General features: G+C 44.3%; 2 protein-coding genes across 13 annotated transcripts in view; one reads left to right on the forward strand and one right to left on the reverse strand.

Moving 5' to 3' along the window:
* Positions 1-186: 186 nt before the first annotated feature.
* COMMD9 (COMM domain containing 9) lies at positions 187-8,083 on the reverse strand. Of its 2 annotated transcripts, XM_068399243.1 has the most exons (6): positions 7,950-8,083; positions 7,728-7,853; positions 7,022-7,161; positions 6,208-6,242; positions 1,993-2,096; positions 187-1,160 (listed from the first exon to the last, which is right to left on the reverse strand). In XM_068399243.1, exons 1-6 carry the CDS (start codon positions 7,998-8,000, stop codon positions 1,020-1,022), a joined length of 597 nt encoding a protein of 198 aa, XP_068255344.1. In that variant the 5' UTR covers positions 8,001-8,083; the 3' UTR covers positions 187-1,019. The 2 variants fall into 2 exon arrangements, with proteins under 2 accessions (XP_068255344.1, XP_068255345.1); XM_068399244.1 differs by lacking the exon at positions 7,728-7,853 and having other exon boundaries at positions 7,950-8,082.
* A 2,028-nt stretch (positions 8,084-10,111) lies between these two features.
* PRR5L (proline rich 5 like) overlaps positions 10,112-15,227 on the forward strand; it is an 84,913-nt gene continuing 79,797 nt past the window's right edge. For 3 of the 11 annotated variants that reach the window (XR_011048013.1, XM_068399069.1, XM_068399081.1), the window contains exons 1-3: positions 11,206-11,317; positions 11,881-11,966; positions 14,909-15,102. The gene's annotated coding sequence lies outside the window, so the exon portion shown is untranslated. Of the gene's footprint in view, positions 10,335-11,199; positions 11,318-11,408; positions 11,485-11,880; positions 11,967-14,574; positions 14,656-14,908; positions 15,103-15,227 lie in introns of those variants that run through there. The other 8 variants (XM_068399070.1, XM_068399073.1, XM_068399072.1 and 5 more) reach the window with 8 other exon arrangements.

Raw genomic sequence — 15,227 nt, forward strand, 5'->3', positions numbered from 1 at the left:
GCCCTGAAACTGTATTATAAAGAAGAAAAGACAGTTTAAAAGATGAATCAATTTGAACAGGAAAAAGATCCCTCTTCAGCAATAGATGTGAACATCCATTAAACCAGCTTAGAAATAATGCACCATCACAAAGAGGCTAAGGTAACCCAAGACATCTCTTCTAGACTGAAAAGAATTCACAAAATCAATTAGCAGTTCATTTTTTAATTAAATGAAGATCTGTACAAACAACAGAACATTTTGGGTAAGTACAGGTACATATTGTCACAGAAGGGTTTCCTACAGTACAGACAATGGCCATCAATTCTTTACTTTCCTAGTCTGGTTTTTGTGCAGTGAAGGCAAAGCCCGGAGTCCAATAAACCCAAACATGAACTATCTATCTGAACTCCTTTTTCCTTTTCAAACAGAAAGAAGAAATTACTTGCTGTTAAAGATGTTCAGACTAGTCATTTTGCAAGTGGTGCTATGAAGCTGATCAGAAGGGAATGTGTTGTAGCATAATTGACCTATTTCAAAGCATTATCCTGTAATAACAATCTGCAGCATGGCTGTGCTTCATTGAGAGGGAGTGCTACACCCAGCATGCACCTCAGTACACACATTCCAGAGAGAAGCACTCTCCTTGTCTGCTAATGCTGGAAGGCAGCCCATTAACCAGCTTGAGCCTTTTAGATCTTTTCAGGGCAGAGAGGTAGCACTTGCTTCATCGGCTGCAGCTATTTGCTATTTCCAGTTACGATCCTTGTGATTAAGCCAAGCTCTGAGCCCTCAAATCCTTTTCTGAAATAGAGACCAGCTTTTGTTCAACAACATATTAGGAAACCACTTTTTGGCATCAGACCAAAGGAATGTTTAAGTGTTAGCTTTACAAAAGCTATCTTATTAACTCAATAAAGAAATCTCTTCAATTTTATTTTGTTAAAACAGAAAACATGTTACACTAGGCTGCAACATAAGAGAGCTATAGGTAGAGAACACTCCCCTTCCTCACTGCTGGAATCCATGCCCTTGAGCGTTCATTTGTTTGCAACTGCAGAAAGTTGGTCCCGGATCCTTCCTAGACCTTCTAACATAGTGTCCAGGGTTTCTTTGCTCAGTTCCACAGTCAGTGCGGAAACAACAGGACTATTTCCACATAAGGCAACATCTTCCTGAATCTGAAAATAGGAATGCAGAGGTTAGCTGCATGAAAAATTCATTCATGTGTTTTTCCGGTGCCACTATGAAAGTCAGTGTTTAATAGATAGATTAAGAAAAATGCTTTAAATTTGGCATCCAGCTCCATCTTGAAGGACCACGGCACATTTTCTAAGATGCGTGCCTCACTAGTGATGAACGCTCCCATCGACAGAGTGCAAGTAAGCATATACTGCCATAAGTATGGGGAAATTCTGAAAAGACTCATGGCAGGAAGCCACATCCCCATCAAAAGCAGCTTAACAGATACCACGTACGATACTTAACCCCATCCCACCCACAGAAATTAGATTTTTTTTCCTCCTCCTCTGAAACCCACCCATCCCATTTTTACTGGTTAGGGGGTCCAGAACTCTGTAGAATATAAGCAGTAAGTTTAGCTGTACTCCCCAAATGATAGATGTGGCCAGTAAAGGAAGTTATTAGTAATCAAAAGTCATTTCCCAACTAATGCAGCCAACTAAACATGCTGATGAGTGGCTTAGAATTAAAGGGCTATGACTTCATAATTTATCTTATTTCTTTCTGTAGAGAACAATGGTGACCAGGAACAAATATGCTGCCTTCTCACATCCGCATGCAAAGAAAACTCTCCCTTGCAACAAAAAGAGGGCTTTCATCAGAGACATTATTCCCAGGCTCTGTGGTATTTCAAAGATCATCTCTGAGAAAGTCTGTTAATAGCCCACCAGGCAATAGGCAAGCACCAGATGCCTGTCTGAACTGTTTTGCACGACCACTGGTAGTTAGGTGTTATTTTGATCCTGTATCCTTTACAGCCACTGACGTTACCTTTAATTGAAGCAGGCAAGTAGGGACTGCCATTCTGCTGATGCTGTCTGAAGATGTCTTGATGTCCACCCTCCAGTCCATGTCGACCAGCCGAGGCAGGGAGACTGAGGGATTAAAAAATGGAAAATGGCTCTGTTAGGCTGGGCAGCACATGATGACACCAGACCCTGGAACCTATGAACACCACCATGTACATGCTGCTCCACTTCTGGCCCTGGGAAGTGTACAACTTTAGTGCTACTATGTGATTTCACATCCTTTTTACTCTGCCATAAACCAGTCTCTGAAGGCCTCTTCATGACATTGGAAGGACCAACAGGGTTCTCCTATCATCACATGCAAGGATGGTACAGTGCAAGACAAGCTTCAGTAAATTCACAAAGCGGCTGGGAGAAGGGGAGCAGTAAGATGTCTTCTCCACCTCTTTAGCCCCTGCCTTGCTACCTGCAACACTCAACTAGTGTTTCATCATTAGTTGCTCTGGGACCTGCATGCTTATTGCTCTGTTCTGTAACCGATAAGAAAGCATACAGGAATACTCTTAAAATCCAGCAGTATAAAACATGTTACTTCAAGCTCCCCAACCTGTGAACCAAGGCATCCTGCAGTACAGCATATGTATTAGTAAACTGCAATCTTCACATGTCCTGCCAATTTGTTAAAAATATTGAAGATATTATCCTAATTAGATGTAGCCTAATCATTCAACGCTCCGGTGCAATACTGACATCATTAGTTCAGGACTGGAGACCCTGTGAGCCTTCCAAGGGAAGAAGGACAGGTCTGACGTTGCTGCCCTGCCAAGAAATTTGTGCAGCTGTCTCTTGCAGAGAGGACATGGAGATATTCTCTCATGATGGTGTGAACTTAAAGGAGCTCACTGCACTATGAACCATCAAAAGCCCCTAAGCACCACGCAAACTGACATAAAAGCTGAGATTAAGGTTCTCCCAACAAAACTCTGGCACCGGCAGGCTGGCTGCAAGTGCTCTTTCTCAGTTCCTGGGAGCAAAATGTTTTTCAACAGTGTCTCTCAGCTGCCAATAATAAATACAAGGAACATTCGAAGAATAAATTCAAGTGAAACTGAGGCAGGTATTTTGATGGGTGGCATGCAGATATCTTTCCCCCTTGTTTGAACAACACAGTTTCCTACTTTCATTTAAAAAAATACATTTTAACCGAGAAAAAGAAACAGTATGGACATTTTAATCTCAGATTTACAAGTGTTTTCTCACACAAACTACAAACCAGAGGAAAGCATAATTACTTATCCAACCAGATACCAACAGCGAGTGTTAAAAGATGAGGCTTGAACCCTTGACTGCCCAGCGGTAAAGTGTAATTTACCACCAGAGTCCAGAAATTTGGAAAATGTCTGTAAGGTAAATTCCTTGTTTAAAATATATGTAAAGAAAACAAGTTGTAAGGTGCAGTTTAACAAGGCATACTTAAAGTCATTTCCACTTTGGTACTGTCACATTTATAAAACTCGGAACACCTCTTGCACCTTTTTCAACTCCATTTTCTGGTAAAAGCTGAGCTATACTTCCTATGTTCAAAAGTGCAGCAAACAGTTTCCCGTGAAAAACAGTAAATTCTCATTAGAAGAAAGTCCACACTAAGGACATGGAAACAAAGACAAACCCTTTTGGTTTGGAAAGGGTATTTGCAGATAAGGGGCTTAACTGCTGTAAGTATGTCAGCATAAATGGCTCCATGGTGCCTGAAGAAACACTGTTCCTGTTTATGTCAGCTAGGGATTCCAAAGAAGTCTGAATGAAATGTAGGATCAACCACATAAAAGATCTGTAGGGAGGTGATCATTTATTCTCAAACTCAATTTAAAGTCTCAGCTGTGGTGCTTGGTAGGTTTAAGTATCTTTGCAAAGCCTTATCAAACCTGGTTGTCAGCAGTTATTTGACATCTATATAAGGGTACCAGAGGTGGATGAAGAGGCGAAGACTAAACCTCTGTTCAGTGCTAAGGAAAGAGCTGTCCCAATAGGCAACTGCAGCCTGTCTGGATTCTGCCTATCATAAGATGCCTAGCTTCCTCCCCAAGGGTCAATTGCTAGCCTTCCTACTAACTCCATATGCTCAAGTTGCTTCATAATAGTGCTTACAGAAATTTCTCTTTCTATCTGGGGAAAAGCTCTCCCTCTTCTTCCTGCTCCCCTGAGCAGAGCTCCAGGGAACAGTGCAGAACTGGCTGCCTTGCTCTTGCTTTTGGAACAAATCCCAGTTCTGAGTCTGTCAGCACCAGCACTTGGCAACAACATAAAATGCATCTGTTTAGCCTTGTATGCTAATTTGCAAATATTGATGGCTGGTGGCTTGGGAGGGGCAGGAAACCATCCACGTTTTTATGTTAACATAGATCAGTCAGTTGGAATGTCTGTTCTTTAAATCACTGCCTTGGTCCCTATGTCATATAGGGATATTTCAAGAATACAATACTAAAATAATTCATCATTTCCTAGAAGACAATTTCATTCCAACGGGGTTATTCATCTAATGAATACAAAGACATGAGTGTCAGAGCAGAGCTCCTGGGTGGTGCTCCAAAAGCCACACACCCAGCCTTGCTTCTGGGTTGCAAAGACCCAGCTAGTGTGTCATGCTGGTGTGCCACGCTTGCTCTGATTTCCTCTAATGCATGATAGAGTTAAGGACACAGGAAAAAGGCAGTGTGCGCTTGCAGCCCAGAAGGCCAACCACATCCTGGGCTGCATCAAAAGAAGCGTGGCCAGCAGGTTGAGGGAGGTGATTCTGCCCCTTTACTCTGCTCTCGTGAGACCCCACCTGGAGTACTGCATCCAGCTCTGGGGCCCCCAACATAAGAAGGACATGGAGCTGTTGGAGTGAGTCCAGAGGAGGGCCACGAAGATGATGAGAGGGCTGGAGCACCTCTCCTATGAAGACAGGCTGAGAGAGTTGGGGCTCTTCAGCCTGGAGAAGAGAAGGCTTCAGGGAGACCTCATAGCAGCCTTCCAGTACCTGAAGGGGGCCTACAGGAAAGCAGGAGAGGGGCTTTTTACAAGGGCAAGTAGTGACAGGACAAGGGGGAATGGTTTTAAACTGAAAGAGGGTAGATTTAGATTAGATATTAGGAAGAAATTCTTTACTGTGAGGGTGGTGAGACACTGGAACAGGTTGCCTGGAGAAGCTGTGGCTGCCCCCTCCCTGGCAGTGTTTAAGGCCAGGTTGGATGAGGCTTTGAGCACCTGGTCTAGAGGAAAGGTGCCCCTGCCTGTGGCAGGGGGGTTGGAACTACATGATCTTTAAGGTCCCTTCCAACCCAAACCATTCTATGATTCTTTTCTATGATTCTATGAAAAAGCATGTGTCTTGGTAACACTAGAACATTGTTTAACATAAGCAACTGCTGTATTTACAGTATTAGCATTATGCAATAGTTTCTTCCCTCTCCTTATTTATACTCCATTAAAACTTTGAGGGACAGTGTATTTCCAAGTCTTGCCATACTGTTTAGCTGTTGGACGTTATCTCCTCTGCAGACAAAGAAAAGGATAAAGAGGATCCATGCAGACCTCAAAGTACTCTGTTATGTATCACCTCTCATTTGTAAGCCTCTAAGTGCTACAGTTGTAAAGAAAACCTCTTGGGAAGAAAACAAAGTATTGTTGCTGCATGGAACACCTAACTGGGATGTAACTCATTGCCCATGATGCTATTGTTAAAGTTTGCATTCCTTAATTACATCACTGTTTAGAAAAGTGAGGAAAAAGCAGACATATTCATAAGCAGTGTACTTCCTGATGTGTGGAAGAGGGGAATGCAAAGAATTGACTAGATGTGCAAAGATAAGGTATTTCCCAGTATATACATATCCTTTACAGTGCACAGTTATTGAATATGGACATCACTTAATTACCTGAATGGGGAGGTCTGAGTGCTTTACTTCAAAAATTTTGCAAATGCTTGCTATACACTGCACTCCACAAGGTAGCAACAGACTGATCATTAAATGAAATTGCTTGAGGACTGGAAACAATTTAGCACAGCAGCACAGACCTAAATACAAGCTTGTCGGCGTCTGCTAAGCTCTGTGATGCCACACTCATACAGCTTCATCTAAGGCAAATGGGGGTATCCCTGTGCTACGTGACAAAAACACACTACGATGCACTATTCTAAACTCAAATTACCTCAGGAAACAATAATTGCATCAAGATGTGAACTACTACTTACTCTGACTTGCTTGTGCTTCATTCCTCCAAGCAGAGCTGTGAAAAAGCAGAAAAGAGAAAAACAGTATCAGCAGTGCTTTGGGAGAAAAAAAGAAAAAGAAAAAAGGTAGAGAAAGCATTCAGAGTGGCTTATCCCCAACAGAAGGGTCACCAGGGCTGCAGCAGTAAGCAGGGGAGAGAGACTGCCTATGCCACTGAGTGCCAAGGAAAGGCTGTCACAGGTGGGCAATGGTAGGCAAACTGGTGACCAACTATTGGTATTTCTGCAAGTGCAACTCATTTATGGCATGTACCTTTCTCCCTGGTTTTATCAAAGCAATAGGCTACCAAACAGTGAGATGTACAAGCATGCAGAACTGCTATCCTCTGCCACCATCTCATGCACGCTCTACTGCACACAGTGCCTCTACACCTAAGCCAAGGTGGTAAGTGGACAGGCATCTAAATGCTACTCAATCAGATTCTGTAGTGCTGAAATCTAGCCCTCTAAGTTTTATCGTCATCTGTAGCATCTTTCCACCACACAGGCGAGTTGTTAGGATAAAAGGGGCTTTGCGTTATGTGAATGAGGCCCACACTCATTCCAAAAGTCTTGGGAAAACCCTCTGTGCCCATGGATGTGTTTTGTTTGCCATTCCACTCAGATGACATATTTCATTCAACACTGCTCACCCCATCCTGTGTGATTATGCCCAAGGCATATACAAAATTCATGGAAACAAGACTTTGCATGCTGCCAACTATCCACATATCAAACCAGATACATAGGCTTTAACTTTCCAGTTGAAAGCAAATGGCAGGTGGGTCGCACTCACATATTCTCCAAGATTATCTTAGTCAAAAGGTTTTTCAGATTTTGGTGGAAGTTTTCTGGAAATAGAGAGAGGATATCTTCTGCCCTTGTCAAGCCACGGTACACGACGTGCCTGGTGAGGTTGTGCAAAGCAGACACCAGCTGTAGGAAAGGAAGAGGGGAAAGGGCTTTGCTGGGCTGAAAAGCATTCCATACAGCACGGGATGGGCCTTCAGTAGTCAGGAGAAACACAGCTTCTGCAGTGAGACCTACACCACCAGGGCCTTGGACATCCAAGTACTGCCCCACAGCCTTAAGAGGTAAGGAGCTGAGGTCCTCACTGTCCTCTAGCACCCGTGCCTCATGCACTTCCCTTCTGCCTCCCTGTAAGGCCCCTCCGGGCTGTGCCTCCGGGGCAGGATCGCTTTTACCGAGCACGTTTCGTTACAGCAGCGGCCGCGGTCCTTGGGAGCCCCATGGGCCGCGCATCTTTCCGAGGGCCTGGGCCAACCCCTGTGCGGGAACCCACACCGCTGCGGGCCGCTCCTGGCGGCTCCTCCCCTCCCTCCCGCAGGCTGAGGCCCAGGCGGGCCGGTCCCGTCCTCCTGCTCCTTCCTACGCGCCCGTTCCGCGCAGAGGGAGGGGCCACTCCCGAGGGCACCGCGCTCGCTGCCGCGCCGGCGGCTCTCCCTCCCGCCGGGGCCCGGCGCTGCTCCGCCCGGCCGTACCTGCTCCGCTTCCTCAGGGCCGGCGGCGAGGCCGGGGCAGGCGCGCTGCGCCAGCGGGCCGAGGCCGGCGGGCGGGCTGGAGAAACACTCCTGGCACAGCTGCCGCACGGCGTCCCTCGACGGCGCCTGGCGGGGAGCAAAGCGGGGCGCTCAGCCGCGGCCCGGGAGAAGCAGCCGCCGGGCCGGGCGCCCCGTCCCCCAGCAGCTCGGCGGCCCACTCACCTTCAGCAGGCTCTGCAGGGCGGCAAACTCCCCTTCCGTCACCGCCGCCATCTTGGCGCTGTCAGCTGAGGCGGGCGCCGAGCTACCCGTGACGCGCCGCCACCATCTTGGCGCTGTCAGCTGAGGCGGGCGGGGATGGGGACGGGGCCAAGGGCGGTGCGGCCGGGCAGGCCGGGCGCTGTAGTCCTGCCATTGGAGGGGACTTCGCTTGTTGCGATCTCAAAGCCTGGCCCCACGCTGAAGGCTTAGCGGCCCCCGCCCGCTGTGGCGCGTGTGGGAGCGCGTGCGCTGTGAGAGCGGGGCCTGCGGCCGGGGCGCGGCAGCGTAGCGGGACCCCGGTGTCGGCAGTGAGGTGGCTGGGACGGGGGCAAGCCCTAAGAGTCTGGCCTCGCCCTCTCCGATCTACTAATTTTGTTTACTGTCAGTGCAAATCTCTACGTTGAGTGCAGAACCTAGCTGTAAACGCTCTATTTTCCGCCAGTGGGAGCTGAAGGCAAAAGATTTATTATGGCACCGCTGCAATGATGCGGACCATTATCTTAGGAAACTCTGTATCTTTCACTTTCTAAAGAATTTAAGTATGTTCTCTCTCTGAGACAGAAATAGTCTTCTCTTTGCCTTGTGTAATTCCCAGCACATCTGATTCCAGGGCATCAGTAATCTATGATCTTTCCCCATCACTACTTCTGTCGTAGCACTCCCATCCTCATTTCCATTTGCGTTGTTCTGTGAGCAGAATAATACACAGTAAGAAATGCAAATATGTAAATGCTGTTTGCATTGGCATTCACAAGCTTGGCAGGGAAGAGGGCTTCCTCTTGCAGAGGAACTGGTTTCTCTCTTTTATGCTGGGAAACCTTGAAGGGCAGAAGAATCCAAAGGGAGAGGATTTTATTTTCCATCATTTTTCATGAGCAACAGGAAGCACGGCTCTGGGGGAACTATTTTGGGGTATGAGTTTACCATGTGTGGCCTCTTGAAATTAGTATGATTGATCCGTTTGGAGAGCTGCCATGTATTTGTGCGGCTTTCTCTAGCACTGTGTCACCAACAAATCTAACCCAGCGCATGTAGCACATTAGGTAAAGCTGGGGGTGTGCTATGTGGAGTCATCTTCATGGTGGGGTCTTCCTGGGAGAGCTGGTGTGCTGCTGAGTTTAGGTGGCAGGACTGAGTGGGCAGTTGGTCTTGTGGATAGCAATTGCTTATCCAGGTGACCATACTATACAACTCAATACTCTGATCAGAAAAGGAAAATGAGCAACAGAGATGACATTGTCTGTTTCTTCCTGAGAGGAAGTGTCTGAAAGAATTGGTGATGGTCTCTCTTCTACTGGTGCCACAGCGATCGTTTTCCACCTACACAAATACGGCAGTATCTGTAAATTACACACTGGAATAGACCAGAAGGTGAAGGGAAGGTCAGTGGGATCCTAATTTCTGTTTCCAAAGTGAAAGGTTGCAGAGTTAGTGGGCTAAACAAAAGCATCCCAAAGGAAAAGAAATTGGGTAGTGGTTAGAGGTCAGGGTTTAAGAGCTAGGAAACTAGCATCATGTTTCTCAACCCTGCTTCTCTGTTCAGATGAATCAAGGCAGGTCGCTTTTGTCACCTGAGTGACAGGAAGGTAATGTAATTAACTGTGTAACATAAAGTCCAGCATTAATAAATGTGGACATTTATTAACATCAGCAGTAAGCTTAGAGGTTGTGAAAGGATAAACAGAATGAAGATGGTATGAAAAAACAACACTGTGTTACAATCTGAGCAAGTAAGCCTAGAGGAAACATAGGGTTTGTTCACAGGATATCATTTAATATTGTAATTGCATCATTGACCTCTTATAATCTGCCTGCTTGTCTTGTTCCCAAACCAATAGAAGTAGCATTTTCTACAGTCAGAGGTAAGCAGAATTTTTCTGGGTAGTAATTCTGAAATGCCGTATCAAGCCGGGGAAGAGGGTCACTGTTTTATTTTCAGGGTTTTTCTAAAGCAATGACTTTACAAGATATATAAAATCAGGTTGATCCATGCCTAGGTTAAGGACTTAATTGTACAGAGTAACTTTGTCAACAAGTAGGTGGAGAGATGCAAAGGGCAGGGGTGGGGGGAGTAGATAACTGTCATTGCTAACTATCACAGGAGCATGTGGCTAGAGAGAACATTTACCTGTGAGTCACATACTCAAAGATGCTGTCTGCCAGTAAGCACAGCTGGCATTATACTGAATTCACTCTTCAGTCCACCTTCTGTTGTTGCCATTTCCTCACTTTGGGAGCCTTCTAATTATGAAGAAATAATGACAGGTTTGATTTAATATCAAAATGCTGTTTGTAGCTCGTGGTCAGAAGCCAACAGAAGTGCTTAGTAAAGTGCTTTATCAGATGGTGAGTAGATTTTCTTTCTTTCCTTTCCTCCCTTCCTTTCCTTCCTTCCTTTCCTTCCTTTCCTTCCTTTCTTTCCTTTCCTTCCTTTCCTTCCTTTCCTTCCTTTCCTTCCTTTCCTTCCTTTCCTTCCTTTCCTTCCTTTCTTTCCTTTCTTTTCTTCCTTTCTTTCTTTCTTTTATTTTCTTTTCTTCCTTTCTTTCATTTCTTTCTTTTCTTTCTTTCCTTCCTTTCTTTCCTTCCTTTCTTTCCTTTCTTTCTTTCTGTCTTTCTTTCTTTCTTCCCTTTCTTTCTTTCTGTTTTTTTCTTCCTTTGATACTGTCTGTAGCTGTCTTCAAGGTCCAGACTTCCAAAATCAAATTATAAGGGGTGAAGGGTGAGATTGCACCATGTAAGGAAGGCTGTGTATGTGATCAGTGTGCTTATCAGGACATTTTGAGAAACATCAGTTCAATTATCTGCTGTGCCAGAGGCAATTCTCTCCAAGTTTGTAAAAAAAAAACACTTAGAGGAATGAGATGGATTGGATGACCACCTTAAGTCTTCTCACAGCCCTTTTTTTCTGTGATTTCATGTCTGTATCACCCAGTGGGACTTGGCTGTGAGCTCTGAGCCTGCAGATGCGTCTGCACAGAACTAGGTGCAGGAATTGGCTTGGATCTCAAGAGCTAAACTGCTGTTAGTCCGGTCGTTGAGTCTGAAAATTAAACTCTGCTTCTGAGTTTTTGAAATTTGCCTGCGCTCAGGCCTGGGTGATACAGCTATAGGAATGACCGGTTTGGCTCTCTCTGTTGGTTGAGCCAGCCTGGGATATCTGCAGATCGTCCTTCCTGAAGTACTGCAGATATATTTATATAAAAAACACATGGGCAATAGCACTGCAGGGGGCTGGGTGAGTGAGCAGTCTCTGGACTATAATACTCTTAAATACTGTTGATGACTTTCTAAATTCCGTATCTCCTGGACATGGGGATGTGGGTATATGGGTATGTATACTTACCTGCTGTCTGTTCTTGTCTGTGACCTCTATTTCAAGCTACGTAAAAAAGCCTCCAGAATTGGTATTTCATGTGGGGAGGGAGGATCAGGGACCCTGGCTAAGAATCACTTGAATGAGGAGGTGAAGCAAGAAGGGACGACTTCTGAGGGCTAGGTGAGAGGCTTCTGGTGGGAGTTGGGGACCTCCTTGTAGTAGGAGAATAGTTCTTCATTTGCCTTTTCGCTTAAAAGAGCAAGTTGTCCTAGTTTTCTGTATCTGCTGGTACTTGGCAAGGAATAGCTAGGGGGAATTCCCATGTTGTCAGGTATATATATAGCTCTCTCTGCTGGACTCTGAGGGATTTAAACTTTTCCCTACCTGGCAAATACCAGGAGGGAAGTTGCCTGTGTGCCCTTTGCCTTTTTTGACGGAGAGGGACTACCAACCTTTTTTTTTTCTTAAAAAAAAAAAAAAAGAGAGGGAGGTAAGGGGAAGAACTGTGTGTATTTCATTTACAAGGCATTGAAAGAACTCTGTGCATTTCATGTGTGAAGTATTTGTCTTCAACAGAAGTCAGCTATCATGACAGAATAAATTCCATGATACCTCGAGGCAAAAATCAAGAGATGGAAAGCTGAATGGAAGAATTTCAACAAGTCAGTGTAAAATATGCTCTGTCTTTTATACATAGCTATATAACTCCAATGACAGATAAACATTTTGGAAAAATGTCATCTTTGTTATAGTCCATCAAGTAAAGTAAGAGCCCAAAATAAATGTATCTGAGAGGAACAGTGTTGTGAGGAAAAGTCAGTCTTGCTGTTCCTAATATATTCAAAGTAAAAAATAAGCATAAAAAAGCAAGCAAATAACTTGAGAAAACCCATTCCAGTCTTTTTTTTTTCCTTGAGAATAAAAAAGGAAAGGAATAAATTTAGCTTCCCTACAGTTCTTGACTGGAGAACTGTAACCTTTTACACACCAGGGAAAGAAGCATATAGTTCTAGCTCACTTTGGCCATTCAAGGCTCCCTGGGAGAGAAATCCTTGGGATATTAAGTATTTGATGGGAAGAACTATTAGGTTTTTCTCTGCAGTGTAGCCTGTATTCACTGGAGCATCTGTTGCAGAACAATGGTCTCTTCCTTATGGGCTTTCTGCTGCAAGGCAAGGCTGTACTCTGCAACCACACCCTGCTGGGTGTGTGCAATTTCCCTGCTGCAAGGACAGGTGAAGCTGTTCTCTTGCCCTGAAGAAAAGAACTCCGTACTAGGTGATTCTGGTTTAAAGACTGAACAAGATAAAGTGTGAGAGACATCTTTTCCTCAGTTACTTTTGCATTATTTGTTTTTTTAAAATGGTGTTTCTTTAGCAACAAAGAGCAAATAATAGGAAAGAAATCTTCACAGAGCATGCAGACAAGATTGGGTTTACTAGTACTAGCTGCCTACTATTCTCCAACAAGGACTTTCCTGAAATGTTTCCAACTTTCTAAAGTCCCATTTATACTGTCTTACATATTGATGGATACATCAGTCTTTCCATGCCAGGGCTAGGCCAGAAGTTTGTTCTTGTTGTTACTGGAAATCGTGCTTAGATATATTACCAGGAGGTCAAATTTCCCCCTAGATGTCTGGTTGCACTGACACTAGTAAGCTAAACAGTGGCAGAAAACATTCCTGAGGCCTTTACTGTTAAATTGTTAGTGCTGTTCTTGGCATGGTTTCCACTTGTACTGACTGTTACTCTCCCAAGCAGCTCCAGGGTACGGGTCAGGAGTCGGCATGGACTAGGAAACAACCCCAACAAGCAGTGTGCATATGGCCACCCTGTCCAAGAGGCCAAGAGTCGAGCACCTCTTGCAAACCATCCTATGCCCATTGGTCTCTGGGCCAGAAAATAGTTCAGAGCATGTTTAATTTACTAGCACAAATCTAACTTTCATGTTCTTGTCCTCATTCCTTTTCCTCCAGTTAAAATGAGCTTTCCAGCAGACATGGTCTCTCTGTTCCATCTAACCCACTACAAGAACATCAGATTACCACAGTCCTCCTCAGGTTTTGTGCCTAAGGGCAGAGAGAGACTGCACTTCATGAGCAGGCATAAAAGCTTGAAATCCAGAATTTTAATCCTCAGGCTACAAAACATGGATTCTTTTAGGTATGTTGGCAGAGCCCTGTAGGGGAGGTGCAGAGTGCCCAGGCCAGAGGCGTTTTTCCTGCCCATAGGTTACCTGCCTGCAGGCTGCCTGCAACACTCAGCTGCGGGCAGACTCTCATCTGCGTTGGAGGTGCTGCCAGCAGAGCTATGATTTTTTTTCTTCATATTTCTAGCTAAAATCGCTGTGTTGACAAAACTTTGTAGACAATTTTGACGCTTCCTGTATCTAGTAAGGGAGAGGCCTTCAATTTTAAATATGATTAAAAACTGACCTGAAGCATAAGACAATAGCAAGTGTCTTCGTACCTTGACTCAAAAAGTGAGAACCAAGCATGTCCTGATTAGCCTTGAGGTGATGACCAATGTAGAAACTAAGCAGCAAACAAGAGGGATTCACTTTCCATTCAAAGAGTGGGAGAAAAATGCTTGCAACATGAATGGAGCAAAAAACTAACAATGAATAAAACGCAGGTTGCTTAGCTGCCAGATGATCCTTTATTAGGATGCAGAAAGCCTCTGACTTCAATAGGAAATGTAGATTCCTAAGGACTTATTAGTCATAAAATAGTGATGAACTTAGAGAAACCATAATAGCCTCTTTAACCGGGAAGACCTAACTGGCTTGAAATGTGAAACATTGCCAGCATAAAGATGTTGGCTATATAAGCAGACACTGTGCCCTCTAACCAGTTTAGCTCTACTGGCAAAACACTTGAAGTAGAGACAGCTGCGTCAAAAGAAAAGTGTTTTGCTGGTTAAGATGTTCAGGAACCTGAGTGATTAATGGAAGCTGAAAACTCACTAGATGCTGTGAGGAAGTCTTTGTGCCAATATAGCTGCTCTAACAATCTCAAAAGTATAGAGAGACCTTTAGAACATAAAGATCTGTTTCTAAACAGTAGCTGTTTCAGATGCTTCTGATGTCTGCTTTGGCCCATTCGTGCTTATTAAATGCAGGTGCCAGACATGAGATAGCTATGGTTAGATACCAGCAGGTCTCTAAATAGACACAAGGATCCACCCCTGCTGAGTACTGCAAGCCAGGAGTCATGTGAACCTATAACTCAAACATCTCACATGCAAATGCCCTGAAGAAGGGCTTGTGGGGATCAAATCTTGCCCATAGTTTCCAGCTATAACAACTGGACAGAAGGAAAAAGCATTATGTTGCTGTAGTGTTTTCCAGGTAGTAGTGATTGTTTTTAAGGTTGCTAGTGAAGGCAATATAAGCAAAATACCCCAAGAACAAAATAATACATTGATTCTTATTATTTATATTATGGGTACAGCCAAGGTATCACAGTTCATACACAGAATGGAAAAAAATAATCCATAGCCCATAAACTGTATATAGTCTATGTACTTTGAGACTTGCTTATAAAAGATTACCAGTTAGAAGTTAGGAACTTTGCATCATCTCTCTTTTTGTTTCTTACTAGGTAAGGTAAGGAATATTCATATGAAACTTGTAAGATGGTGTTGCATACCCAGCACGAGAAAACCCTATGCCAGAAGTTCTGCTGCTGTATACCGAAAGAGCTCATCCATGATGATGTTTGGTGTTAAATCACTGGGGGACAGAGATGGAAAATGTCTGGCAATTATGAAAACAAACAAACAAACAAACAAAAAGGTGAGCAAACTCCTCTGTTTTATTTTATGGTTCCTTTTTTTTTCCCTCTACCAGAAAACTTCTGGAAATTCTGACAAAAATTAAAGTAGCTGTTTTGCTTGTACGAGTCCAGAGGAGGGCCACAA

The sequence above is a fragment of the Nyctibius grandis genome, chromosome 4 (genome assembly GCF_013368605.1).
Source record: "Nyctibius grandis isolate bNycGra1 chromosome 4, bNycGra1.pri, whole genome shotgun sequence".
NCBI classification, from domain to species: domain Eukaryota; kingdom Metazoa; phylum Chordata; class Aves; order Nyctibiiformes; family Nyctibiidae; genus Nyctibius; species Nyctibius grandis.

What these genes read in the sequence shown, in the direction of transcription:
- COMMD9 (XM_068399243.1), bottom strand. Translation starts at nt 8,000, where the DNA reads ATGGCGGCGGTGACGGAAGGGGAGTTTGCCGCCCTGCAGAGCCTGCTG. An exon ending in CCCTGCAGAGCCTGCTGAAG is followed by an intron (nt 7,854 to 7,949) that starts GTGAGTGGGCCG and finishes GCTCCCCGCCAG; the next exon opens with GCGCCGTCGAGGGACGCCGT. An exon ending in CTTGCCTGCTTCAATTAAAG is followed by an intron (nt 1,161 to 1,992) that starts GTAACGTCAGTG and finishes TCCTATTTTCAG; the next exon opens with ATTCAGGAAGATGTTGCCTT.